The sequence below is a fragment of the Stigmatopora argus genome, chromosome 10 (genome assembly GCF_051989625.1).
Source record: "Stigmatopora argus isolate UIUO_Sarg chromosome 10, RoL_Sarg_1.0, whole genome shotgun sequence".
Lineage (NCBI taxonomy): Eukaryota > Metazoa > Chordata > Actinopteri > Syngnathiformes > Syngnathidae > Stigmatopora > Stigmatopora argus.
This window is the reverse complement of record NC_135396.1, coordinates 9,437,577-9,462,562: the sequence shown is the minus strand read 5'-3', so window position 1 is coordinate 9,462,562 and position 24,986 is coordinate 9,437,577. Positions and strand designations below refer to the sequence as shown.

At 45.8% G+C, this 24,986-nt stretch overlaps 3 protein-coding genes across 6 annotated transcripts; all 3 read right to left on the bottom strand.

Moving 5' to 3' along the window:
- Positions 1-141: 141 nt before the first annotated feature.
- ercc2 (excision repair cross-complementation group 2) lies at positions 142-6,422 on the bottom strand. The gene is made up of 23 exons (XM_077611323.1): positions 6,289-6,422; positions 6,035-6,134; positions 5,397-5,474; positions 5,267-5,329; positions 5,091-5,204; positions 4,733-4,849; positions 4,555-4,671; positions 4,351-4,474; positions 3,964-4,060; positions 3,766-3,899; positions 3,532-3,700; positions 3,346-3,464; positions 2,925-2,994; positions 2,708-2,777; positions 2,532-2,633; positions 2,363-2,426; positions 1,980-2,101; positions 1,803-1,895; positions 1,657-1,729; positions 1,160-1,230; positions 957-1,100; positions 744-887; positions 142-666 (listed from the first exon to the last, which is right to left on the bottom strand). The coding sequence occupies exons 1-23, from the start codon at positions 6,291-6,293 to the stop codon at positions 574-576; spliced, it is 2,283 nt and encodes a 760-aa protein (XP_077467449.1). The 5' UTR covers positions 6,294-6,422; the 3' UTR covers positions 142-573.
- Positions 6,423-7,419: 997 nt separating this feature from the next.
- Positions 7,420-10,233, bottom strand: LOC144083461 (cdc42 effector protein 2). The gene is made up of 2 exons (XM_077611342.1): positions 10,066-10,233; positions 7,420-8,493 (listed from the first exon to the last, which is right to left on the bottom strand). Exon 2 carries the CDS (start codon positions 8,330-8,332, stop codon positions 7,565-7,567), a length of 768 nt encoding a protein of 255 aa, XP_077467468.1. The 5' UTR covers positions 8,333-8,493; positions 10,066-10,233; the 3' UTR covers positions 7,420-7,564.
- A 4,938-nt stretch (positions 10,234-15,171) lies between these two features.
- On the bottom strand, positions 15,172-24,715 carry zc3h4 (zinc finger CCCH-type containing 4). 4 transcript variants are annotated; one of them, XM_077611338.1, is made up of 14 exons: positions 24,350-24,715; positions 21,605-21,914; positions 21,078-21,185; positions 20,804-21,002; positions 20,035-20,183; positions 19,882-19,960; positions 19,664-19,797; positions 19,401-19,517; positions 19,208-19,319; positions 19,017-19,126; positions 18,387-18,850; positions 18,036-18,256; positions 17,729-17,932; positions 15,172-17,601 (listed from the first exon to the last, which is right to left on the bottom strand). In XM_077611338.1, exons 1-14 carry the CDS (start codon positions 24,424-24,426, stop codon positions 16,004-16,006), a joined length of 3,882 nt encoding a protein of 1,293 aa, XP_077467464.1. In that variant the 5' UTR covers positions 24,427-24,715; the 3' UTR covers positions 15,172-16,003. The 4 variants fall into 4 exon arrangements, with proteins under 4 accessions (XP_077467464.1, XP_077467466.1, XP_077467465.1 ...); XM_077611340.1 differs by having other exon boundaries at positions 15,258-17,601; positions 18,048-18,256; XM_077611339.1 differs by having other exon boundaries at positions 15,258-17,601; positions 18,036-18,253.
- Positions 24,716-24,986: the final 271 nt, after the last annotated feature.

The following is a 24,986-nucleotide window of genomic DNA, read 5'->3' as shown; positions in this document are numbered from 1 at the left end:
TAAAAAAGTTTTCTTAGTACAGCAGTCATAAAGTTGCAAGGTAGGACATAAATATGGCGGTAGATCATTATCATTAAATTATATTCTAGCGCCCGTTGATATTGTATCATTAGAGTGAATTAATTGCTTCAAGAAATAAAGTATTTTCCATTTACCATTTATTCTGTTGTCAGAAATCCATGAATCTGGTGGGAGCAGTGGAGGTTACTCCATTGGACAGTCATTTCAGCCTAACTGTTCTGGGGTCAAGGGTTCGATCCCAGGTGGGTCCTCACTGTGTGGAGTTTGCCGTCGGTTTTCGGTACTCCGGTTTCCTCCCACATGAACACTTTAAATTGCCCCTCGCCTAAAGGGGGTCCCATGCCTGTGTGCCCGTAGTTCGCTGAGCTAGGCTTCGGAACCCCCCACGAACCGTGCGAGGATGGGCGGTTTAGAAAATGCATGAATGAATGAATAAAAAAAGGACATATGATGCAAAATGTACAATATAAGGTCTAAATGTCTGCACAACAGACGCTTAGAGAAAGAAGCCTTCCCGTATTGAAGCCGCTTGACGCAACACGAGCGACACGCTCAACTCTGATGAGCCATTTGGGCGATCTTCTTCAGCATATCCTCGGACTGCAGTTGCTCCAGGGTCAGCAGAGACAGACCCAGCTGGTCCTCCTGTGGGGTGGGGGGGCGAACGGTTAATGACGTCCATTGGGCTCCTCTCCGCCGTGTACCGTGTGTTTGAGTTGCACCTGTCGGAAAGGCTGAGCCATCTGCCGGAGAAAATGCTTGGACAGCTGCACCGTCTCGTCCACGGTCAGGTTGAGGCTGCCGTCGTTGATGTGCTCCTGGATCCAGCGAGGGAGCTTCCCGCGCTTGTCGGCTCGGGCGTAACGCTAAAAAAAAAGGAGTAAAGAAGAATCCGTCGCCATGCCTCGGGATGTCGTTAAGATGCGTCAAGGTACCTTGTCGGCAAAAATCATGAGTCCGTAATCGGTCTTCCCTCGGATGGCGCGGCCGACGCACTGCGCGGCGTGTCGCATGGCGTCAAACGTGAGGAAGTCGTTCTCTCGGATCTGGAATTGATCCCGCAGGTACTCCAGTCGAGCCTGCAAAAAGCGGCGACGGCTCAATATTCGGACAAAAGCAATATAGCGGGAGGTGTTACCTTGAGGATGCGGCTCTGCGTGTAGACGTACGGGACGCCAAACATGATGACCGCTCGGCCAAAGTGATGCACTGGACACAAACGGGGGGTTTCACGGTTTTTGTTTAGGTTTTTTTCTTTTTTAAAGCATATATGGTATTTTCCAATTTAAAAAAAAAAACTTTCCTCTAAACCTTGAAATAAGAACTCCCACTACATGTTAAAAAACTTTCAGAAAAATAGACATTACATTTTCAGGAAGAAAAGAGCTCTTACCAAAATATTTGCTTTAAAAAAACATATCCCTAAAAAAATAACTTTTCCAAATGAATGCTTACTTTTCTTGTCTGGAAAGTGTATTACGAAAAAAAAGATATTTAACACAAGATTACTTGTAAATTTATCAGGAAATTGTCCTATTTAAAATAAATAAAAGGAGTGGAAAAACAACAATAAAAAGGAAATTTAAAAAAAACCCTCAAATTTGAAGACAGCCCTAATTTAATGTTATAGTTTACCAAAATCGATCCCTTCCGACACTTTCCCCCGCGCCACCGACAGCAGGATGGCTCCTCTGCCGTTCTCGCACGCCTGGCGAGAGATAAGCATGGAATCAGGGTTGAGAACTGAAAGACCCTTCACGACAGAAGGGGATCTTCTTTACCTCTTGGTACTTCTCCAGCGCCATACTGGTCTCTGCGGCATCCTGTGTCTCGATGAAAATCAGCTTATTCTTTTGAATATTCTCTAGGATGCCCTAAAAGTGCAAGAGACGTAAAAATGCGGTTCATTGGCGTTGCCGCGCGAGCCAAACGTTGACGGAGAGCGAGCGGACGCTGACCTGCTCGTACCAGGACGCCACGATGTTCTCCATGTAAACGTAGCTGGTAAAAAACGCCACGATGCCGTCGGGGACCACGGCGGACATCTCCAGCAGCAGGTTGCCGTAGTTACGAATCACAGCTAGGGAGGGGAAAAAAGTAGAAATCAAAAAGCCCCGAATTGGGTGAGCAACGTCATTTTTGTGTTAAAGTGTATTCGTGTAAAACTAAATAATACAAAGTAATGCGTGTGCAACTTTATTTTCAGCTGCAAAATGAATTTATGACACATTTTTCTCGCTTTGGTGAAACCACTGCTAATAACCCTTTTAGATGGCTATAGAATTGGGAAGGCTTTGTTCAAAATGACAACAATTCCATGTCAACTTTTTAAATTTCTCACCAAAATCCTCTCTGGTCTCAAACTTGGAGCTCAGAGCCACTTGATCGTTTCCGCGACCGACAATCTGGAAGAGCAGAAAGTTGGAATGCCAAAACAAGTTTGAAGTCAAAACAGAGATGTTAAAAAATACTAATATTTGGCACAGAATGGGACAGACAGAGAGACAGACCAGCGGGCAGAGGCAGGTTCGTGCCAGCGTCATGGTGAAAGAGGCCATGGTGACGGGTCGGAAGTCCAGGATGCGAGGGTAGATGTCCAGCGGGGACAGCGTCTGACCGGGACAAAGGCAGGAGACGCTGATAAAATGGTCTACAAGGCCAAACGCGAAGCAAGACTCAGACTCACCCCCGAAGTGATGACGACCGACTGGAACCTCTGGAAGACGGGCTTGATGGCGATGGAAGGGTCCATGCAGCTGAGTGGAGAGCAGATACGATAGAGATAACGATCCCACGTTTTTAACAATTCTCAAAAAGTCATTTTGTTTTTAACGTCGTTCCAAAGAAAGGTCTAACTAAAGAAACCGAAATATGAAAGTACAGCGAGACGCCCGTCTCCTTACCTGAAGTGCAAGACTGGGTTGGCGATAGTTGGCGTTCTGTCTTCGAATGGCTCGATGATGATGGTGAAACCTTTGAATCGAAAAATGCCATTTTGTACCAGCATCAAAAGTGAGGCATTTCTGATCAAAAGAACGGCACGTACTGTATTATATTTAAGAAAACAAGTAATACATTTATTTATTTTAATTCAAATGTATCCTATTTTCTTCATGCTTATTTTAAATGAAATATACATTCTGAAAGAAAATATACTTTTTTTAATAAGAATTAATAAAAAACATTGGTGAAGACATATTTACATGCAAATAATAATAATAATACAATTCAAATTCTAAATATAACAAAAATGTTTTATTTTTAGCTGTCTTTTTAAGTTGCATTTTCTTTGTCTAAAACGGCTCTAATGAGAGAACGACGCACCTTGGCTATACGTGCTGACCAGCGTGGCGAAGTTGGAGATGAGCGTGACGGCCGAGAAGTCGGCGATGTCCGCGATCTCCAGCGTCCGCAACAGCGACTGCAGCCGTTCGGCGCAAAATCTGCGCCGGATCCCGAGTGAGCCTACTGTCCGGGCGGCGCCACGTTACGACGCCATCGGCATCTCACCTGAGAGGCTTGCGGTCGATGCAGACTTTGTCGAAGATGTCTTTGAGGAACTGCGGGGCGCTCTCCTGAACCACGTGCTGCACCCTCAGACGGGACTTCAAGTACTCCACGAAGCGCTTCAGAAAACCCACAAAATGCTCGGCGGTGCGGATGTTTCCGGGAACGGCCTCTGGGGGGGCGGGGCAACCCGTCGCTCAAATAGGACGTTCGCGTTCCGGGCGTCGATCTTCTTACCTTTTAGAATCTCGTCGGGCAGCACGGGATTGGCCAGGTAGACGTCGGTCTCCCGCGCCACGTTGGCTTCCTTCAGGCCTTGCACTAGGCGGTGATATTCCTCCTTCAATTTGGAGGCGTCAGTGTCCTTGATCCTGTTCAAGGGGTTAACGGGACGTCAATCGCTGATCGGTTGAGCGCCGGGAATTGGGTTCTTACCTGTGAATGGTACTCTGCAATGTTTCCACGTTACCCTGACAACGGTCTAGCGTCCGCCTGGTGATGTTGACACTCATGGAGTCGATGCACACATTGTCTGCCGGGTAATGTAAATTTGGGTATTAGAAGAATCCCAATCTATTCTTGTTTCTATTGTCAACACACCTGCTGCTCTGAAAAAAATACTAAAATTCGCTCAGCACTGAGTTGGGAGGGAGGGCGCCGAATTGAAGCATTATTGCGGCACACGTTTGAAGTGTCCAAGATCAGTGTATCACTTAACAAGCAGCTGTCAGCTCCACACATAAAGACTTGTTGTCAAGGCGACTGAATGTGTCGAGCAGCCCTGGTCTATTTGGTGAAAGATTTATTCCGTCCGGTACTGACCGATGTTGTGCGCCTCGTCAAAGACCACCACGGATTGCTTGGCCATCTCCTTGGACACCAAGTCTGCAATCTTGGGGTCCAGCAAGTAGTGGTAACTGTACACCACGATGTTAGCGTGCAGGAGCTAAAAACGAATGAGGACAATATTGCCAACACTACCGAGGAATTGACAATTTACAATTTTGACATGTTCACTTCTCATACCGAGTAGCGCGCGAGGTAGTACGGACACCATCCTTTTCTGCGACCAAAGTCCTTCAGGTCGTCCAGGTTGTAAATGCCGGCAGGGAGAGGCACCTGCCGGCCCACCGCGTCAAATGCCTACCGGGCAGAGTGGAGAGGTTTCTCTTAAGTCAAGTGGAAAGCGGATGAACCCTCTTACCTCGTAGAAGCTGCAGACGGGTTGATCGGGGTTGTTGTGGTTTTGGGCACGGATGTAGGACGCCGTCAGACTGTGACACTTGCCGTCCACTTCCTTGCCAAAGCGCAAGCTGCTCACCTGGAATGGCCAGAATGGAAACATATACGGTGACGGCTATGTGAGAGGAAGAATTGTCGAAAGGTGTTGATTCATTCATTTCATTGTAAAATATCATCTTGAAAAGGTTCAAATGTGATAATTAATTTCATGCCTGATTCAAAAACATTGCGACCATTTTTTTAGAATTTAAATTCTAAATAACTTGAAGAATATTAAAGAAACATCAAGTAATTTATTCATTATTTAATGGAGAGCTGACCTCCGGGTGGATGCACAGGTTCTTTCTGGAGGAGAGCGCCAAACCCAAAAAGTTATTTTTCTCGCCAGTCTCTTTGGAATAAAACTCCAACAGCTTTCTCAGCTCCTCCACCACCTAAACACAGGAACCATCAAAAATGGAGAAGCGGAAAGGTTCAGCAAGATGACTCAAGTCACCTTCTCAATCTCAGGGACCGTTCTGGAGCAGTAGATAAGCTTGGTTACATCCAGAGGGAACGCCTGAGAAAAGAAAAAAAATTCTCAAGTGAGGAAGCAAACCAAAACATGATGCTGAGTCAACGCTCACCTTCTGGTAGGCAATAATAAGCGACAGCAGAGATATGGTCTTGCCGGTTCCTGATGGCATCTCCAGGACGCCATGGCCCTGAAAGAGGACCAACATTATTCATTCATTTTCTAAACCACGTAATCCTCACAAGGGTCGTGGGGGGTGTTGGAGCTTATCCCAGATGACATCAGGCACCCTGATTTCGTGGCCAGCCAATCGCATGGCTCGAGGAGACGGACAACCATTCACTTTCACACTAATACCTAGGGGCAATTTAAAGTACTCAACCAGCCTACCATGCATGTTTTTGGAATGTGGGAGGAAATCAGAGTACCCAGAGAAAGCCCGTACAAAATGCAAACTCCACGCAGGAGGACCAACCTGGGATCCAACCCAGGATCCCAGAGCTCTGAGGCCAACGCGCTAACCACTCATCCCCCACTAACATTATTATTATTATTTTTGTTGATAAATTAGAGAGCAAAATGGCCAAAGATGAAATCAGTCCACATGTCGTCCTCAGTTTACAGTTTCCATTGTAATATTTAAAGTCTAAAGAGTAACTTTTTATACTCTCTTAATGTCGTTACACAAAACCAAATAGTTATTTTTATTACATAAATAAATGCCTGTTTAGTCAAGTGCGCATTTCCTACCTTAGCATCCAGCGTCCTCTTGAGCTCCAGCATGTACGAATATTGTTCAGGATAGATGTAGTCGTAAGGAAAATAAACTAAAAGGCCGTCGATGTTGAGCCTGGGTGAAAAGAATACATTTTAAGGACATTTTTCTTTGTCATTTCAAGTGTTTGCATCCAGCCAATGCCCAGCTAGCAAGCTCAAAACACTATCAGTCACATTTAAGTCGTCCAAGTTGGACAATGTCAATGTTAACGACACGGAAAACTCACTTCATTGTTGCAAAATGTATCCTCTTCTTTGACACTTTATCACTTTAATCGTTAAGTTTTCATGGAGAAATTTGTTGTGAATGAAAAGCTAGCGTGGAGCTTTCTTTTTCTTCGTTTTTCGTATTTACGTCAGATGCAAGTTAAATGTGTTTTAGCGCTACCTACCGTTCTTTTTTCGTTACTGCAGTCTGGCAAAGAGACGTGCGTGTGCGGCAGCCATGTTGGTGGGGGCAATCATACATATACTCATTCCTCTTTAATTAATAATTGCGCCATTTTATTCTAGAATGGATTTAAATGTACATAGAAGTTAGAGAATATATTGCGATATTATGTTAAGCAACAAAAATTTAAATTCATTTAGACAGAAACAAGTTTATTTGGACATTTCAATCTGCTTCTGAAGCACAAATGCTATGGATGTTAGGAACCAGTTGTAGCAGAATTTATGTATAATAAACAGTAATAGTTCTTATTGCAGAGATGTCATGATATAAATATGACGCAGCAAGCAAAAGTTATTTTTTAATTGACACAATTGTAATGGCAGAAGAGGGCTTATTTACATACGTAACACCAAGATTTCTCAGCCACGACATGAAAACTAGACCAATATTTTCAATAGATAAAAGCCAAAGTTAAGCAGTGTCTCACTGAATCTAGTTGAATGCATGATTAGTCGTATTGTAATAAGTTTACATATGATTGTGGACCACATTCTCATTCAGAAAGTTTTATATCATTAAAAAAAGTATCATTTAATGTGGTATGTATTAGTTGTGTTTCTTATTAAAATGGATCAAAGACTCACAAGAGATAAAAAAAAATATGGAAAGAGACGCCGACAATGTCTGTTTTGAGGCTCTGAAGGACCAGCCTGAGCCCGTTACCACACTTGATGCTACTGCCTTATTAAAAAAAGAAAACAATGTCGTTACTTCCACAACCACAATAGATCAGGACATCACTACTACAATATTTTGTTTTTAAATAATCAACGACGTGGTAAAGCATCGTTTTGTCCATTGACGTCAACTTTTCCACCATTTAATTCAATATAAAACTCTTAAAAAAAAAAAAAAAAACTTTCCCAACTTGTCCGACACGTCATTAAATGAGATCAATTTTGGAAGGAGGCTGTAACAAAGTGAAACACTATATGTATATACGTATACTTTCTGCAAGTATTCTAGCCAAAATGTCCATGTCATGCGGTCTTTGATTACATGTACTGGTGTAAAAGGCCTCGTCCTAAATCTCCGCCACCCGTTTTGGCTCATAGCTCGCATCGGTTCTCCACGTCTTTGTAGCGGTCCATGATCCTCAGGACGTCGTCCAGGATGGACGGCCCCAAATCCAGGTCCAAGTCCAGGGCTGCCGCGGATTCCGATCGCGGAAAGAGTCCGCACGGCGAATCGTCACGCAGATCCTCGTTGCTGAGACCGGCGTCCGAGTCCAGACTGAGCCCTCGCCGCCCGCAGATGTCGGACACCGACTCCTCCGACGAGACCTCCGAGAAGGACCCGGACGACGGGACCAGTCGGCGGAGCAAGGGCGAGAAGGAGAGGTCCCCGCCCCCGTTCTCCACGGGTCGCCGTCCCGGCCGCTTTGCGCGGACGTCCGCGGGCTGCAGGCGGCGCTGCTCGCCGTCATCCAAGTGAAGCCGCGGCGGCTTGGGCGGGGCTTGCTCGTGGGCCACGAAGACCGGCATGGAGATGGTGCTCTTCAACAAACCCGAGGACGAGCACTCGTAGTGGAATCCGTTGTAGGAGTAGTCCGAGGCGGCGGCCTCGATGCCGTTGCGTCCGTCCACGCTGTGCGAGCGAGCGTCGCCTTTCCGCGCCGGCAACATGTCCATTTTCCCCGAGAGGAATTCCACGTCCCCGAACATGTCGCGTTCGCCTCGCGGCCCCACGTGGGCGCTGTGGCGCACGTCGCCGAGCGGGGGGCTGATCATGTCGCCTGACAGCACGTCGCGCAGTTTGGGCTTCTTGCCTCGCTTTGGCGTGCTGCTCTTCAGGTACATGGGGGTCTTGGCGGGCATCCTGCGGGGCGACCGGCCGCCTCCGCCGGACACCACGGACCACTCGGGTGTGCCGGGAAGCGGACGGAGACACCACAAGGACGGGGTGCAGATAGTCCAGGAAGAAGCTTCCACACCCAGGACGGACGGCGCAGACGACTCGGGTGGGCTTTGTCGTCAATCTGTGCCAAAAAGACAAGTTAGTAAACGGTAGGGTTCAAGCAAAATAAAAAGAAACAATGAAACTTTTTGCGCCTTTTTGTAAGGATCGACAAATGTCGTATTTATAAACATGATTTACCCAAATACAATTTGTATATTTTGATCTCGCTAATGTAATCGTGGTTTAGCCAAGTTAGAGTCAGTGGAAGGGAGTTTTCAGTCTGTCGTCATGGCAATGGCATGTGAAGCGGTCCTGTGAATGTTCACACTCACACACACAGAGTTTTGTCTGTTTTGCATGTAACACTCCTCACACAATAAACCACACACACTCCAGTACTACAGTACATTCAATGGCCACTTCATTAGGCACAGCAGCCAGTGATAATCAGTGATAATGACTGTAATACAAGCGTGAAAATTACCACTAGCATACAGCTATTTTGTCCTGCATGTTCATAATGTCACAAACAAAGTACATTTATTTCAAATTTTCTTGTTTTTTTTGCCATGATCCCTCCTTTTCCAGTTTTCTACAGTGTGTTGACAAACAAACAAAAAAGAATGTCTCCACCTGGCGATGTCATCATTGTGACATCTGGTTTCGCTCGAAGACTCCTTTTGGCGCCAACACTAAACAACCCCCCCAATTCCAAAGACCCCTTGTTGTTGACTCACATGTCATTATAGTTGTACTCAAATGCACACGTGCGTCGAAAGGAACGAAAAAGAGGCGTTGATGTCGACCCAGTGCTAGATTTGGCAACGTTTTAGGATTTGTCAGTATCATTTGGAGCTCTAGGCAAAACTGGAGCTTTTTTGTTGAGTAGTAAAAGTACAAAAACTATCAGCATGTATCAGAAGAATCTGTTCATTCAAATGATGACAAGGCAGAGTGAGCGCCACTTCGAATTTAAAAGGCGGGTTATGTTTGAAACACGAATTCTTTGCATAGTTTGCATAGCAAGATTGATTAGCTCAGTCAATGGCTATCAATATGGAGAAATCAAATTAAGTAATGAACTCTAATCTAATCTAATCTCAAGACTAATTGTGAATTCACGCAGTACTACAAATGGCAAAATCCCAACAAGTATAGATCACTCAGTCATAAGGGGAATGCGATTAATTAAAAAAAAACTCAATTGCCCTCGGGCACTTAAATGCATGTTCCACTCAGACCATTGACAATGACGTCACAAAACAATTTAGGAGCACCCATTTATGAAAATATGACGTCATTCGTCTCAAATCTGGTCTCATCTCAATTAGCCCGAGTGCTCTAGTAAAAAAATTAATTATTTAAACATCCTTTAACTAGAAAAATATTAATATAATAATTAATGTAAAATAATTTAATACATTTAACTACCCTCACTCATTTTTAAACCACACCGAAATCAGATCCAAATGCGTCTAAGCCTTAACAGAACCGCAAAAAAATCTTACAATTTAATTTTTACTTTTTATATATATTTTTTAGAAATTCTCATTATACCGAGGGCGTGTCATAAGCATGTTTACGGCTAAGTTTGACATATTTTGACTGCTATAAATGTAATAGTAAAAAATTGTGCGTGGCATATATTTACCTATTGGTTCATTTAGTCTTCGTCCTTTTTCGAATAAAAGATTGCGAATAAAAGAATGTTGAAGGAAGAGTCCACCTTAACGTTAAGCTCTTTGCCACTCACTGACTATCGTCTGCTCTCCTTTCTCCTCCCGCCGACCAGACAACTCGTGTGAAGAGTAGGAAAGATCAAGGTAAAGTGACGCAGGGAAAAAACGCAAGGGCAAGCTTTCAAAACAAAAGCACACATTACATCTTCTATTCATCAAAACGCGTAGTATGCAAATAAATTCCCAATTGAAGCAATTAAAAGTATAATACAACTAATATATCATTAATTTTAAAGCGTTATAAGAAATTCCCCGACCACTTGCTTTCACCAATGTGCTTTTACTTTGGAGTATTGGTTATGAGTCGCCTCACTTCTAGGAAAACTTTCGCCACTTTGATGAGACATGTACAGTATGCTAATCAAGGGGTTGGCGTGTGAATTAAGAGGATTACTATCACAAGGTTTTTTTTTTTTTTTTTTTTTTTTAATCAAATAGGTAAAGGTGTCATGCTGCTATTCAAGTGTAAATTGCCTCGGGAGGTTTAAAATAAACGCTTTGAGCACTGCCGGATCTCTTTTTATGGTTGTGTGCGAGCCTGAGTGTTAATTTGATTAGTGGTAGGATAACAGAAACATGCAGTGCTAGGCTTTGATTTATTTTTTATTTTTATTATAATTATTTATTTATTACTTTTTTGTTTGTTATTACAATTTTTTTATTTCTCAATATTTAACTCACATTACCCATAGACAACAACAGACCTCTCATTGAATTGAACTGGAAAGTGAATACCCACATTAAAGTGCAGTTGAGGGCGTTAGATGTCCAATCGCTTTTGACTAAGAGGGCTGACAGTGATCAATCAGACCAACCTCTCCCATCAAAATGGATTTAGACATCTAGCACCCTCTACGAAAGACAATGAGTTAAATGAGTGTGTGATAACACAATTTCTTGCCCCATGTGATTTTGATTTTCATGTTAACGCACACTCAGCTACACGCCTATTAGCTGTGATGCTGATGCCAATTATTACAACAATTAAACAAACGTGTTGTCAGCACGTTGGTCTGCAGCGTCCACAGTTTATACACATCAGGGGCGCCTGAAGAAAAAAATTAGACCCACTCAAACACCTGACACCACATTATGCGCTTTGCCCGAACAGCATTTTTCACCCATGTAACATGGCGGCATTTTTCAGACACTCATTTTCTTTCTCTTCTGTGGTTAAAAGGTAAATGGAATGTGCAGCGCAGATAAACACAATGTCCCAGCAACGTGTGCTTACATCACACAACGGGTATGAGATCACCTAAATAAATCAAGATGTAATCAGAGCGGACCTCCGCTCGGCCTCGTGGCGAAGCTCCAGGCCCCCCTAGGTGTCACCTCATGCTGAGATACACCCCCAGGCCTAGTCAAGAGACCCCATGTGAGGTCCTTGAAAGTTCAGCAAAGAGAGCAGCTTTCCCACCGGCTATCAAAGATAACTAGAATTTGCGGCCTTCCGACATGGAAGTACAGACACAACGCCGCTGTCCATCAGATAGCCTATCACACGCACACCACTTCAAATATTATTTGGGCATACTTCAGGATGTGTTGTAAGTTAAGGGAACATAAGGACGGGGAACAGGAAGTGGTACATGTTCACACAGGCTTTTTGATGTTGGCACTGTAACAGCTCGATGCTGTTACGCAACAGGTGGAACGGATCCTTCCTGCCAGTTCTGAGCGTTCTCGTTTCAGAATGTAAACACAGAACCAAAACTGAAATTCTGCCGTGACATCATGGCAGGGAATTCTGGGAATCTGTGAGTAAGTAAGACGTTCATGTGGTTCCACTTTACTGGGATTGCCGGGCCCCGAAATGAGAGAGTGGGTTTTGCCAGTTAGTTGATTGCTAACGGCAATATTGCATCTAGGAATGAGGAAGTCCGACAAAAAGAGGGACGACCTCACGGTGTTTGGAAAATGAATCCATTTGGAAAAGAATCTTCCCAAAGTCGCACACAAAATCTGTTCTTTCTCTGGCCACCATGCACCCCCCCACCAATTAGTTTATCACAAGAAGGGGTCAAATTCATTTGAAGCGGCTGCCACAACTCCTGAATTGGACGTGTAACACCGTCAATGGCAGGCTATGTCTTATGTGTCCTGAAGCACACTCATGCTTCTTTAACAATATGTATTGGGACAATTTTTTTGAAGTGTAAATAATGTTACAATGTGGAGATACTTCTAAATCTAATGCAATTCTAGAAAAGTTTTATGATCCGCCAATGTTTTGATCCAGAACGAAGAGCTTTTTGTCATAACTACAACACGCTGCACTACATTTGCTCATTTTTAGTTAATAACATCTGACAAACAGGAAGCAAAGACCATATTTAGTCAATAAGGATGTGTGTAAAAAATGATCCTTCACACTTCCCTGCCTATCAAGTCTTGCATAAAAGCACAATATGACAAATTAAACAAGGAATTTCTACTCTCTCCCTCCCAATGTGCTAGGATTGGACACTTCCGTCCCTCATCCTTCATTCCCACAAGACCGCCCACCCTTCAATGTCCAGAAGGCTCTGGGCTAGTGCAGAGGGTCAGGGCCCTCCATTGACAAACATTCCAAAATAGAAGGAGGAGGAAGACATGAGGTGGAAGCGGCAACCAATCAACTCTGCCTTTCGAGGATTACTGGTTAAAAAAAAAATCATCTGCGTAAGGTGGTAATCTTAATAACGTCAAGACAAGGAAACATCGCACGACCCTAAATGCGTGCGCGCGACAATAACAAGAGCAGGAGGGGCTCAGATCCCGCGTCAGCGTTTGTCGAGAACATTCCGGGCCGAGGTGGTTTCATGCTGGCCCTTCACAACAGGAAGCGGAGATGTTGTTCTTGGAATAAAACGCCCTGTAGTTGTCTTTATAGTTTATTGCTTGCAAGGAGGGGGCGACTTAAAATTCGGATGACTGTGAAATGGAAGAATCTGCCATTGACGGTGACACACGTCCAATGCGTTTAGACCAGGGAGGGCTGGCACTGAATGAATGAAGAAATATGGTAAAGAATAGAAAAGTGGAGGGAGGCAAGACTTGAAAGAAAGGAACACGTGGGTCGGATGCGACATGTTCTAAAGCTATCCCCAGACATTAACTGCAAGGCTAAAAGCAAGATTTCGCGGAACAATCCATTAAAGAGGACAAAGGGGTGAGAGTTAAATCTATTGTCTAAAACAGAAGCAGGCCGAGCATCGATTTCTCGGAGTGGCTTCCATCTCCCGAGAGGTGCAAACACAACAAAAGAACTTATTTTTGCCAAACGGACGTGCACTTTCCAGCATCCCGAAATATTTACGACATTAAGAGATTAAGTCGCCCACCGGAATCACGTCGCTATTTGAAGCCGTGGTAGGACGGGAGCCAAGACCAAAGTGGCGACTTGGCTTCATCCATTTTTTTTCTCTGAAAGTTTTTATTAAAAACAAAATCACGGTGTCATTATTTAAGCTGTTGGCTGATCAACATTGAGCTAAAGGCAATTTTATTAAAGAGGATATATGGAATGTCGTTTGTGTTTCATAAACACTTTCAGGAACAGCGGTAACTACAGTGGACGTCTATTTAAAAGGCAGTTCAAACGAATTGGACGTCTATTGCAGTCAATGGCAGCCAAAGAGTTAAGATTGCCGAGGTCATAAGAGATTTATTAGACAAAACAAATTAAATTTGCAGGGCAAAATACCCACGGTCACACTCATTTAACCCTATGAGACTAACAAAGTGTTGATTTACATATTCCTATGACAAATGTATCCAAGTTCAGATGACAATAAACTTAAAAATGGTGTTCCAGTCACAGCGCCCCCGTAAGGTCACAGTGAGTGGTGCATTCATCCTCCCTTCATTTGCAGTCATTCAATCTCCAAATCCAGGCCAAAGGTTTAAGAGGATCACTTGAGCTAAATATATATGTACACGCAGCGGGTAGCAGCTATTGGGAAGATTAGCCATCAGAGACAACTACGTGTCAAGCTACTGAAATAGAACACCTTCACTAACAAAGAATTGGGGAAAATAACTGAATATTCCAAAAAAACGTTATTTGTGGCCAGGTTGGTATTAAATTGAAAGACACAATAAAGTTGAAGGGGAAATGTTTGAAATGAAAGAAGAATCTACCTCAAAATGAACTCACTGGCTGCCATTGACGGTGATAGACGTCCAATCACGGGCACCGTTCATAAAGGATTGGATGTCTAGGAGAAAGAAGTTTAAATAAATAAATAAATCAACCAAGAAAGCTCAATTTATCCCATTGGATTTTTTGGTGTTGTTTTTGCAAGACAGAATGCAGCCATTTTACGTACATTTTACTGAATATACTATTTTCAGGTTTTGACAAATGACCTCAAGGAGAGGCACTTTTGAAGTAACTATCTCCATCTGGTGTTGGACCTGAAAAGTGCAACCGAATGTTGGTTAAACTCAAGCTTATGCTCAAGATATTTTCAGAAATTGCTGTCCTCATTTGAACACCCCTGGACAAGAGGGTCTTTGTGTAACACAGTAGGAGGACATACCGCACTTTGGGTTGGGTAGCCGATGTACAAATAAAAGAACCATGCTTCCCTGGCCAAAAAAACGGTTAATTAATTGAGGACTTCTTTTGTCCTGCCATTGGCTGGCAGCCAGTCTAGGGTGTATTCTTCCCTCTTCTCTTGCCTAGTCAGTAAAGATGAAATTGATTGAACACGCTAAATTTAGCTAGCCACTGTCACAGCTAGGGACTGAACGTAGATTTACGTAGTGGTGTAGTGAGAGGAAGTCTCTGAGGTACACTCACCGGTCCCACTGGAGCCGAGCCGACTGGTATTCGACGGGAAACGGGAAGTGGAGGCCATGGATCGCAGTGAGGACAGGAAGTTAGCTGCACACGGAGGCCCGATGGTGCCTGCAGAAAATGATTCAGCATTCTGAACACGGAAAGATAAACATTAAAAATACATCTTCCTGACAGTCTATTCTCCCAAAAATAAATAAATGAAAAAATAAAAACTGGAGAGAGGTAGCAATATTGTATATGGTGGATTTCTTTATTTCAAATACTCACCTATAATGTACAGTTAGAAAAGTCCACCTCTCCATTATAACAGACAAGGAACAGCTGAAATGGATACTGTTATTATTGAGAAAACATGTAAGCAGATTTACAAAGCCAAAAGGAAAATAATCAATGTGCAATGAATGACATAACCTAGTAAAAAAATCAATGTGTTAAAACAAATGATAAGTATGTGGAAATAATTTTTTTAAGTATAAAAATAAATTAAAAGGAAGTTTTTTTTTCTCCATCTTTCTTACAAAAGTGGGAATTGTCTGATGAGGTGGTCTCTAAGCTCTGGCCTCGAGAGAAACCTTTCTCGGTGGCGAGCTACGGTAAAACGTTTTGTGATTGTCATGCCGCCATCGAGAACGCTAGAGACGCAACGTGGGGATTCCCCAAAACTGAATTCTCAGGAAAACGGAGCAATGGTGGAAAGGGACTACACCTCGTTGAAAAAGATGAGGTGGCGGACATTAAAAACTGGGTTCTCCTTGGGGGGGAGACAGTGCATGGAAGTAGAAAAATAAATATTCAAAAAAGGAAACAAAGCTGCTTGTAGAACGACGGGCAGTGGTGTTGTTATGCGAGGAAAAACGATGAAAATTTCAATTCCACCCATCTTTCGATGCTCGAGTTGGAGGTGAGGTGAGTGAGTGAGTGAGGTAACGGGCGGATGCTAAAACGCCGTCTCTTTTGTCCACACTTATACAACAATTCCTCTGTTTAAAATAGACATTTCAATCTCCCACGAACCCAAAAAGTCTTTTGGCGCCAATGCCACGCGTCCACGTCGACCGCCGTCACTGGCAGAAGGGTGACGCGGTCGGATCGAATCCTTTGAAAACGTCCTTGAGTGACCCATTGTCCTCGGCGGCGGGCTGCTCCGCCTGGGACGGACTGTTCCCCCCAAACGGACTGCCGGACCCGCCGGGCTTGCCGGCCTGCTTCACCACTCCAAAAAGAGTGGAGACGGGCAGGTTGTGGACGCCGGCGGGGGGTTGCTCCGCGGCTCCCCCGGGAGCAGCCGGACCGCCGGCGGGGGCGCCGCCTTGAGCGGCGGAGTTGGGCGAAGGCGCGGGTTTTGGTCGGGGTCTGTTGTAGCTGTTGTAGCGGTCGGTGCCTTGCTCTGCGGTTTTCTCCGGTTCGGGTTGGTCCAGCGCAGATTTGCGGACAAACAAGGGCTCCTTGAGTTTTGCTTTGCCCGTAGAGGACTCGCCGGAACGGGACTCCGAGTTGGGGGAGTTGCTGGGGCCACCGCCAGTGCCGGGGCTTGCGGGTTTGTTAGTCCGAGGGTCATACAGACTGATGTTGCTCAAGACGTTGGCGCCCCCTGGTGCGCTGGGCGCGGCGCTGCGTCCGGACCCGCCCGAAGAGAGGAGTCTGGGATCGTAAGGGGCGATGGAGGGGGGCGGGGATCCCGGCGCGGGACCCAAAGAGCAAGAGGATTCGGAGGGTGGGGCCGGAGGTTCCGACGGCTGCTTGAGGGCCGACTTCTGCGGCTGGAGGCGAGGATCCAGGGGGGCCTTACGCGCCACGCGGGGGTCCATAGGCTTTTCCAAAGGAGCGGTAGGGAGTGGTGGGGGTTGACCCAGAAGTGCCATGGGGGTAGCAGGGGTGGGTGCCAGTGGGGGGGACATGGAGTGGGATGGGCTGGAACTGACCGTCTTCAGGATGCGAGACAGCAGTTCAAAGTCTGGTAGAGAGGACGACGTAGGACCCGGGGGGTCGGAGGAGGGGGGCGGCGCTACTACGGGAGGCGACTGCGATCGGACGACGCGGGACAGACGTGGGTCCAGGGAGGAGACCGGAGGAATGCCCGGGGGCAGAGGGAGAAGGTCCTGTTTGGGGAGGGGGAGCGGGAGGAGGTCCTCGGGGGACCAGGTGATGGTTTTGGAGAAAGCGGGGATGTGGAGAACAATGTCCTTCTTGATGTGACTGAACTGTTGCAGCTGGGAGCGTGGATCCCTCAGCGCCATTCCCATGAGGGGGTCCAGAGGGATGGGGACGGGTTTGTCCCGGAGGACTCGCTCCGTCTCCTCCTCCTCCGCCGCCGGTACCGTGAGGGGCGGCGGCTTGTAGATCAGGGGAGGCTCCGGTTTGGGGACTTGGTGAGAGGCGGGCCCGGCCGTCAGTCGGGCTAACCGCGGGTCCGCCGGCGGGCCCGACGAGAGCACGGGCGGCGCCACGTCGACATCGGCGGCGCGGGCCAGACGCGGGTCGCGAGCCAGGCGCGGGTCGGCGGGGCGCATCGGGGGGTTAACGGCCTTCTGGAGACGAGGGTCGCTCGGCGCTTCGGGCTTTGGGGGGGCTTGCGTCTGCTGCCGGAGCGTCTTCAGGATGGACGTCACGCTGCCGCCGCCGTCCTCGTCTTCGCTGGAGTACCAATTGCCCGAGTCACCTGGGAGGCACATGGGGATCAATCAGCCAACTGGAAATGTTGCTCACACAAGTCATGTTTTTCCCACGTCTTTCGACCACGAGAATATAATTGAAAATGCATGTGAATGGTGGTGGTGAAGGTTCACCCTCAGTGTCTCTGCTCTTCTCTGTGGCTCCATCCATGCGCCGGGCTCGGTCCTCGTCCTCCTGCTGCTTCTGCTGAATTCGCATGAAGAGGACGCGCTGTGCCGGCGGCAGGCGGTCCGAGACAGATATTCCTCCCTGATTGGTACCGTTGGCGGCATCCTCTTGACTGCTTAACTTGCCACCACCTACTTGGTACTTGTCACCTAAAAGCAGACCAAAACCTGCTCAAACGAGGCTTCAGCCTGGCTTTTAATGTCATTTTCTATATAAATATTAAAGCCCAAATTTTAATCGTGTGTTTCTTGCCATGACTCTCACCCTCTTCCACCACTCCTTCCATCTTCATTCCCTCTTGATTGAAGAACGTGTAGTTCCCCCCGCCCGGAGGTTGCTGCATGGCGCCAGCGTGCGGAGGGCAATCACCAGAAGCGAAGGTTCCCATGTTGTCGGGCGGGTAGCCGGACGGGTTTGCCCCCGGTGCGCCGGCTCCTTGGGTTGCTGCCTGACTGTTGCTGGGCGGCTGGCTTCTGGGGGAAAGGCGTGCCGTTAAAAAAATGAAAAATACTTGAAATCAAGTGTGTATTATATCAAACACCTCGATCAGATATTTGCCTACTTTCCACAATAACCGCACCAAAACAGTGTGCGTAGACTCACTTGACGGCCAGTTTGTGAGCGAGCTGTCCTGTGGGCTGCACTTTGATCTCAAACAGGGACGGGATCTTCTTTCCGCCACCGCCTCCACCAGGAGCAGGTGGGGAGGCCAGGTGAGGGGGGGGCCCAATGGGATTCAGGCCTGCTCCTTGGTAAGAAGCTCCATCTGGATTTTGCACAGGTGGACCCCCGCCGCAAGAGTTGGGAGAGGGAACCTGCCCTGCTCCAATGGGAGAAAGCTTGGTGGCGACGGACGTCGGATTGCCAGCCGGGATGCCTCCAAAGTCACCGGACGCGGGGCCTCCGAAATCCCCCGCTCCGGCGAGTTCGGAGGGTGCCGGGCGAGGAGGTGTGGGAAGGAGGCCCACTCCGGGTGGGGGTTTGGGTAGAGGGTTGATTCCCTGTTTTTTCAGCGCCTCTACCTCCTTTTCATCCTCTGCCCCGGCCTCTGCGTCCTCAGCTAGCATCTGAACACACAAGATGGAAAATATCATCATCAGCCCACTCCCAACCAAAAGTAATGAAATTGAGACCAATTCTTTGAGTTGGGTGTCGAATACATTTAAAAAAAAATCTGGCTACTGATTACAAGTTTCAGTAGTTTAAATTTATTTTTTAAATCAGGAGCCATACCTTATTGAGCAGTTCCTGGGTATCCTCATTAAGGTTGTCGTGGGAGAACATGCACTCGTCGCCATTGACGCAGCTGCCAGTGGTGTGGAACAACTTGCAAGGGAATTCGCGTGGCTTTGGTGTCAAAGAGATAACCGACATTCTTAAGGTGGTTCCATTTTCAAAAGTTATCAAAGGCGTTGAAAGGATATCATGCATGTAAGGGCAGTGGTCAGCTCGAGCGCAGTAGCCAGTGATGTAAAACTTGCACAGTTCCTTCTTCTTGGGCAACTCGATGTCATGGCTAAAGTTGCAGTGGTCACCCTAGTCATTGAACAAGGAAGTATGAAAAATACTGACCAACTCTAGTTAACAAAAGCGCATTGGATATTCGTCTTAGCTCACCCAGGTACATCTGCCTTCAATGTAATACTTGCAGATGGCTTTTCCTTTCTTATCTTGGTATTTTTCATTTTGATTCCTCTTTCCCATTCCTCCTCCTCCGACATCCCCTCCTCCGTCCTAAAAGAATATACAAATGCACCAGGAAAGGAAAACACATAGGAATACAAGTAAGAGACCGACCGAGAACAAAGAGCATTTTGTCCACAGAAAAAAGTGCGGAAGCACGGAAACGTCGTTAAGATTGAAGCCAATGGCGACCGTACCCCATTGTCCATGTCCCCGTTGTTATCGTCGTCGTGGCCCGTGTCCCCCCGCCCTCGTCCGCGGCTTCTCATTTTGCCTCCTCTCATCATGTTGCGTCCTCCCTTGCCTCGACCTCTTCCGCGCCCTCCTCTGCCTGTGTGCCGCCCCAGGACACGTATTCGCGGCGTTAAGTCAAATAATCACCGTGAGCTGAAGTTCACGGGAGGAACGGACTTACCTCGTCCTCTGTCTTTGGACTTTTTGTACTGATAGTCATCATAGTCCTCTTCGACCATGTTGTCGTAGTCGTCGTCATACTGGAGAGGGACAAAGAGATCAACTCACCTCCCTTTCATCCAGAGCAAAATCCACGCGCGCCGGAAGAGCTCACCTCCATGTCCTCCCCGTAGCCATCTCCGCCGTCGTCATCGGCCATCTTTCCACTTCGCCCTCCTCTTCCTCGACTGCCTCCTCGGCCTCCCCGACGGCCGCCTCTCATACCACCGCGACCCCTCATGTTTCTCATGCGGCCACGCCCCCCTGTAGGAATAAAAAAAAAATAACATTGTGTGTCTTTGTCGGTCCGCATATCGACATAAAACTCAGCCTTGTTTGGGCCGGATTTTATATTAATGGCACCGCTAGATCATTATCGTCAAAAGATGAATTCATAAAAAAACCTTTTCTTTGAATGTTGCATATATTGATTGTCTTAAATGATAGTGACGGCTTCTATTTTGGGGAAACTACTTTCTCGCCTCCCTTGATCCTCGTGTACATAATGTAGGTCAACGTGACCCGCTGCATGTTTACTCAACAGTAAAACCGAACGAACCACTACATATTCGCCAAAATTGGTCAGGTTGAATGTTTGACAATATCCCTCGCTTCCTTTTAGCCACCTTGTCTAAAGGCATGCAGAATTTACTAACACTTTCCAAGTTGATTACTCCAATTTCAAAGTATTTGACTTTTTTGCCTGCCACTGACAACAACATGCGTCCAATTCAATTAAACTGGGGGGACTAACAGCAGATTGACAGTCTTAGTAGTAGAATCAATTGTGATTGGAATTGTTTTAAGCATGTTTGAATATACTGATGACCTAAAATTTTCCATGCGAAACTAAAGGAGTGTTAGGATCCCCCCATCACACCCACCTCGTCCACCGCGCCCGCCTTCCTTGGCTTTGCGGTACATATTGAGCTCCTTGACGTAGTCGTCGTACTCCTCGTTGCCCATATCGTGCTCTTCCTCCCCCTCGTAGTTCTCCTCCTCGTAGTCATCGTAGCCGCCGTAGCCCTGCTTGTCCATCTTCATGTACCCCCCCTTTTTGGGGCCGCCGTAGCCGCCGCGAGACTGCGGGAGGGACAGACCGATCACGTCCATCACCGGCCCAGTGCGTCGTTTTATGCCCGTTGCTTGTTGACTTACGGCCGGGGGGTACTGGGGACTGTACTCTCTGTACTTTCGCTTCTCGCTGGGAGAATAGTCGGAATCGTCGCTTAAGTCCGAGAAATCGTCGTCAGAGGAGGCGTGACGCTGTCAAACAAAACATCGACGTTAAAGTGGGGTACACAAACTCGAATAGCAGATTGGCGTATTTTCTCATTCGTCATAAATCTCAGCAGAAATCTGACTGTCGGGTGTGTCTTAAACTGATCCTCGGAAATTGTTCCCTTACGTTCACGGCAACAGGTGAACAAAGTGTTAATGGTTTTTAATGCCATCTAGTGGAAGAGCATTTCAACGTCCTGACAGCAAGTTTTTGGGGAAAATAAATACAAACTAAAATGTTAGCTTGAAAGGAATTCTGAAATGATGACTAGCACGTGTTAATAGAAGACATTTAACATCAAACTTAAAGACTTGAAAAAGTTTGAACAAACAAAATGTTTTACAAAAATGTTCACAGGTGCTTAAAATATTTGAAACAACTGTTAGAGTAGCTTTCGTCTTACCTTGTGCTTAGACTTGCGTTTCTTCTTGGCGCGCCTTTTCTCCCGTTCGCGTTCCCTCTCCTTCTTCCTCTTGCGCTTGCGCCGGTGCGAGCGCTCCTCGTCCGAGTTACTGCTAGCGTGGCGTTCCCGGCTCCGAGGGGGCCGGTCCCCGGTGTCCCCTGCCGTGCCGCCATCCACGCCGCCCCCTTCTTCCGTCCCCTCGCCGCCACCGCCGCCACCACCTCCGGCGGAAGCATCCCCAGGCATCTGCATCTCGGCTTCACCCCCATCATCCTCCAACTCGCCCTCTTCCAGCTCGCCATCCTCTGGCCTTTATGCACACAACACGAAGACACGTTAACTTCCCTGTATTATCTTTTCAAAGAATTCAATGCAAACTATGTAATATCACATCACAGCGAACCATTCCAAATATGATTTAGTTACACATTACTGGGTGTTTGGATGAGCAGCTTTATTTTGATATCTAAAAATTAACAGACATTTTAAAATTGAAACTAGGTTTATCCGATTCACTCTACAAAAATACACAGGTGGAAACATTTGGGCACCCTTGTCATTTTGATCATTCGAATACCAGTCATTTATTTGGACTAGTTAATAGGAAAGCAAAATTGCCACGTGAGCTTATGAAGTCTCGAACCTCATTGAGAGAATCTATTCAAGGTGGCCAATTGCATTTTGTGTTTCTCTATGACTTTACGGCAAAGAGTGGCAACACAGGGGGCCTCAAAATAGCTCTCAAATGAGCTGAATAAAAAGATTTTTCAATATCATAGTTTAGGGGAAGGCTACAAAAGCTACCTCAGAAAGACACTCGTTTTGATAGATATTATACATCTTCCATTAGTTCAATAGGCTTGTTACTCTCCATCAGGATTGATAAATTAAAACAATGGAAATTGTCAGGGGAGCCAAAAACCTCTCGATAACACTGTACATAATGAACATGAACTGGGGCACGCGATATTCATGTACCACAGGTTGCTGCTGATGTTTAAGGGGGCAGGCAGATAGGGAGCTAATTAACAATCAATATTAGAATACAACCCCCATTTTTCATTATTGCAACTTAAATCAGCACATTATTTTCTCGTGTAATAACTCTAAATGAAGCGCCACTATATGTAGATTGTTTTCAACCAAAAAGCAAGAAAGACAAGTGCAAACATTTAAAAAAAATGAATTTTACCTCCCTCGTGTGTTGAAAGCATTTTTTTTGCCCCCTGACTATTTGTACTGCCATTGGTTTTTTGACAGACATAACATTAACCAAACAATCATTTAAAACCTATCAGACATTTCGATCTGATTACTTTGTAAAAAAATCTAAACCAGTCTAACTACCAACAAGTTGATTCCAGCCTATTCCCATAAAACACACAAGGCCAAACAGATCCAAACTCGGCTTTCCTGTATTCTTCCAAATGACTTGAGTTTGATGTGTCTAACACAGCTGGAGCAATCGATTCTGCTTATACGTCTATGGATTAACAGCAACAAAAGATCTCCCCCTTTTTTTAACTGTGCCTAATTACCATTCTGTTACACACCCTAACTTAGCAAGTCAAATTCAACAAAAGTATTCTACTCTCCACAATGGATCATGTACAATCTCCAAAATGGCAATTGATTAGAGAAGGGGCTTAATTAAAAGGGGTATAGGGGATACTTACTGTGACTGGGCTTCTTCATATTTTGAACACACAAGCATTAAAAAATCCTCCCCTTTACACTTTGGGGTCACTGGTGGTTTTTTGGGGGGGGGGCGGGGGGTCTGGGAATTGGATTGACTAAAACATTCAACTGGGGGGTTAGGTTACAAACTTATTTTTGTGTTTGACTTCTGGGATGCTTTGCAGACATTTTACACACAGCTTTGGTACTATTAGATGTTAAACAAACGGCACAATCTCAGGGTGGGGGAGGAGTGGAGGGGGGCTACTTGGCAGTTAATGTGCCCTTCAAAGTCATCAAGGTGACATCGCTGTGGGGAAAAAAAATCCAATCCTGTTAAAAAGAATCGGCAGGTTTAAAGTAGACAATAGTAATAACTACTTTGACCACTGGGACGTTAGTTGCAAATACGCTTGTCTTTGTGGGCTTGATCTATATAAAGCGTTTATGTCGTGCTGGGTTAATAAAGTGCTTTAAAACACTTGGATGTCGTTTGAATTATTTATTTTAGTGACGTAGGGACGAGCGGGCGTCAAAGTGGGGATATTTACGACAAATCAACATTCGCACGGTTAGCCACTACAAAGCTAACGCGGCTAGGTTAGCCGGCTAATTTAGCCGCTGAATTGGGCCCACTTTCAACACGCGCTTGCGTTTGTCATTCGAGTCGAAATTAACCCACGGTAAATAAAAATGAAAAAAATAATTTGGTCTTTAAAATGACTCGGGGAAAAAAGCGGTTAAGCCGCTCCACGACGGGTTAATATTCGTCGAGGTTGTCGACGATTATGGCGAAAGAGCCAAGTGTTTAGGAGACTCGGCCTGTTTGGAGCACTTCACCGCCGAGGTGACATAACGTCATAAAATAAAGGGAAAACGTTCTCTCCGACGTATTTTTGGCCTTCCAGCACAAGTCCGTTACCTCTTCTTTACCCGTTTTCCAGACGAGTTTGAGTTCCTCTTTGACAAAAAAGGAAAAAGGTATCCCCAGGCTTTTTGTGTTTAAAAAAACAAAAACAAAGGACAAATAAATATTTTCATTGAAATATGATTGTAGAATTACTCGACCTTTCGTCAGTCAGGAGACTGTTGTGTTCGTGGTTGGTTGGGGAGTTTGGATGGACAGTCATGCTTTCCACAGCCATTTCCTCTCTCTAACCCTTAGCCAACATGGAGGTGCCCAAAAATTCAAACTCTCGAGACTGGAAATTACTGTCTTATGCGTCACTTCACAAGGATCTACTTGGTTTGGAATTTAGTAGAGTTTAGTTCATAAGCAGTAGGCAATTCTCCACTACAGTTGTAAGAGAAATTTGATGAAATTGAGTCCAGACGTTCGCTTTCGGTCCTACTGAAGCGATCTGAAATGACGACTGATAGTCCTAAAATGGCCGACTGTCTTCTTCAAACACAAACGGGGCGGGGTTTCTGCCCAGTGGCGTCACGATCTCACGTTCTTATATGCGTCTCCCTGGCGGTGGCAAAGAAGTGTGAGGAGAAAAATAAGCCCTCCGTTTTGACTAGCAGACAAAGCGGTAAAATGGCCTCCTCCTCAGAATAGCCAGTCATCATGAAGATGATACAGGAAAATGAAACTTTTTAAAATATTTGATTAATCATGACAGCAAAATTGTGTACCCTTCATTTAAAAAAAAAAAAATTTCCAACTCATGTAATTTGCCATATCTGGAGGATGCGGTGCAAT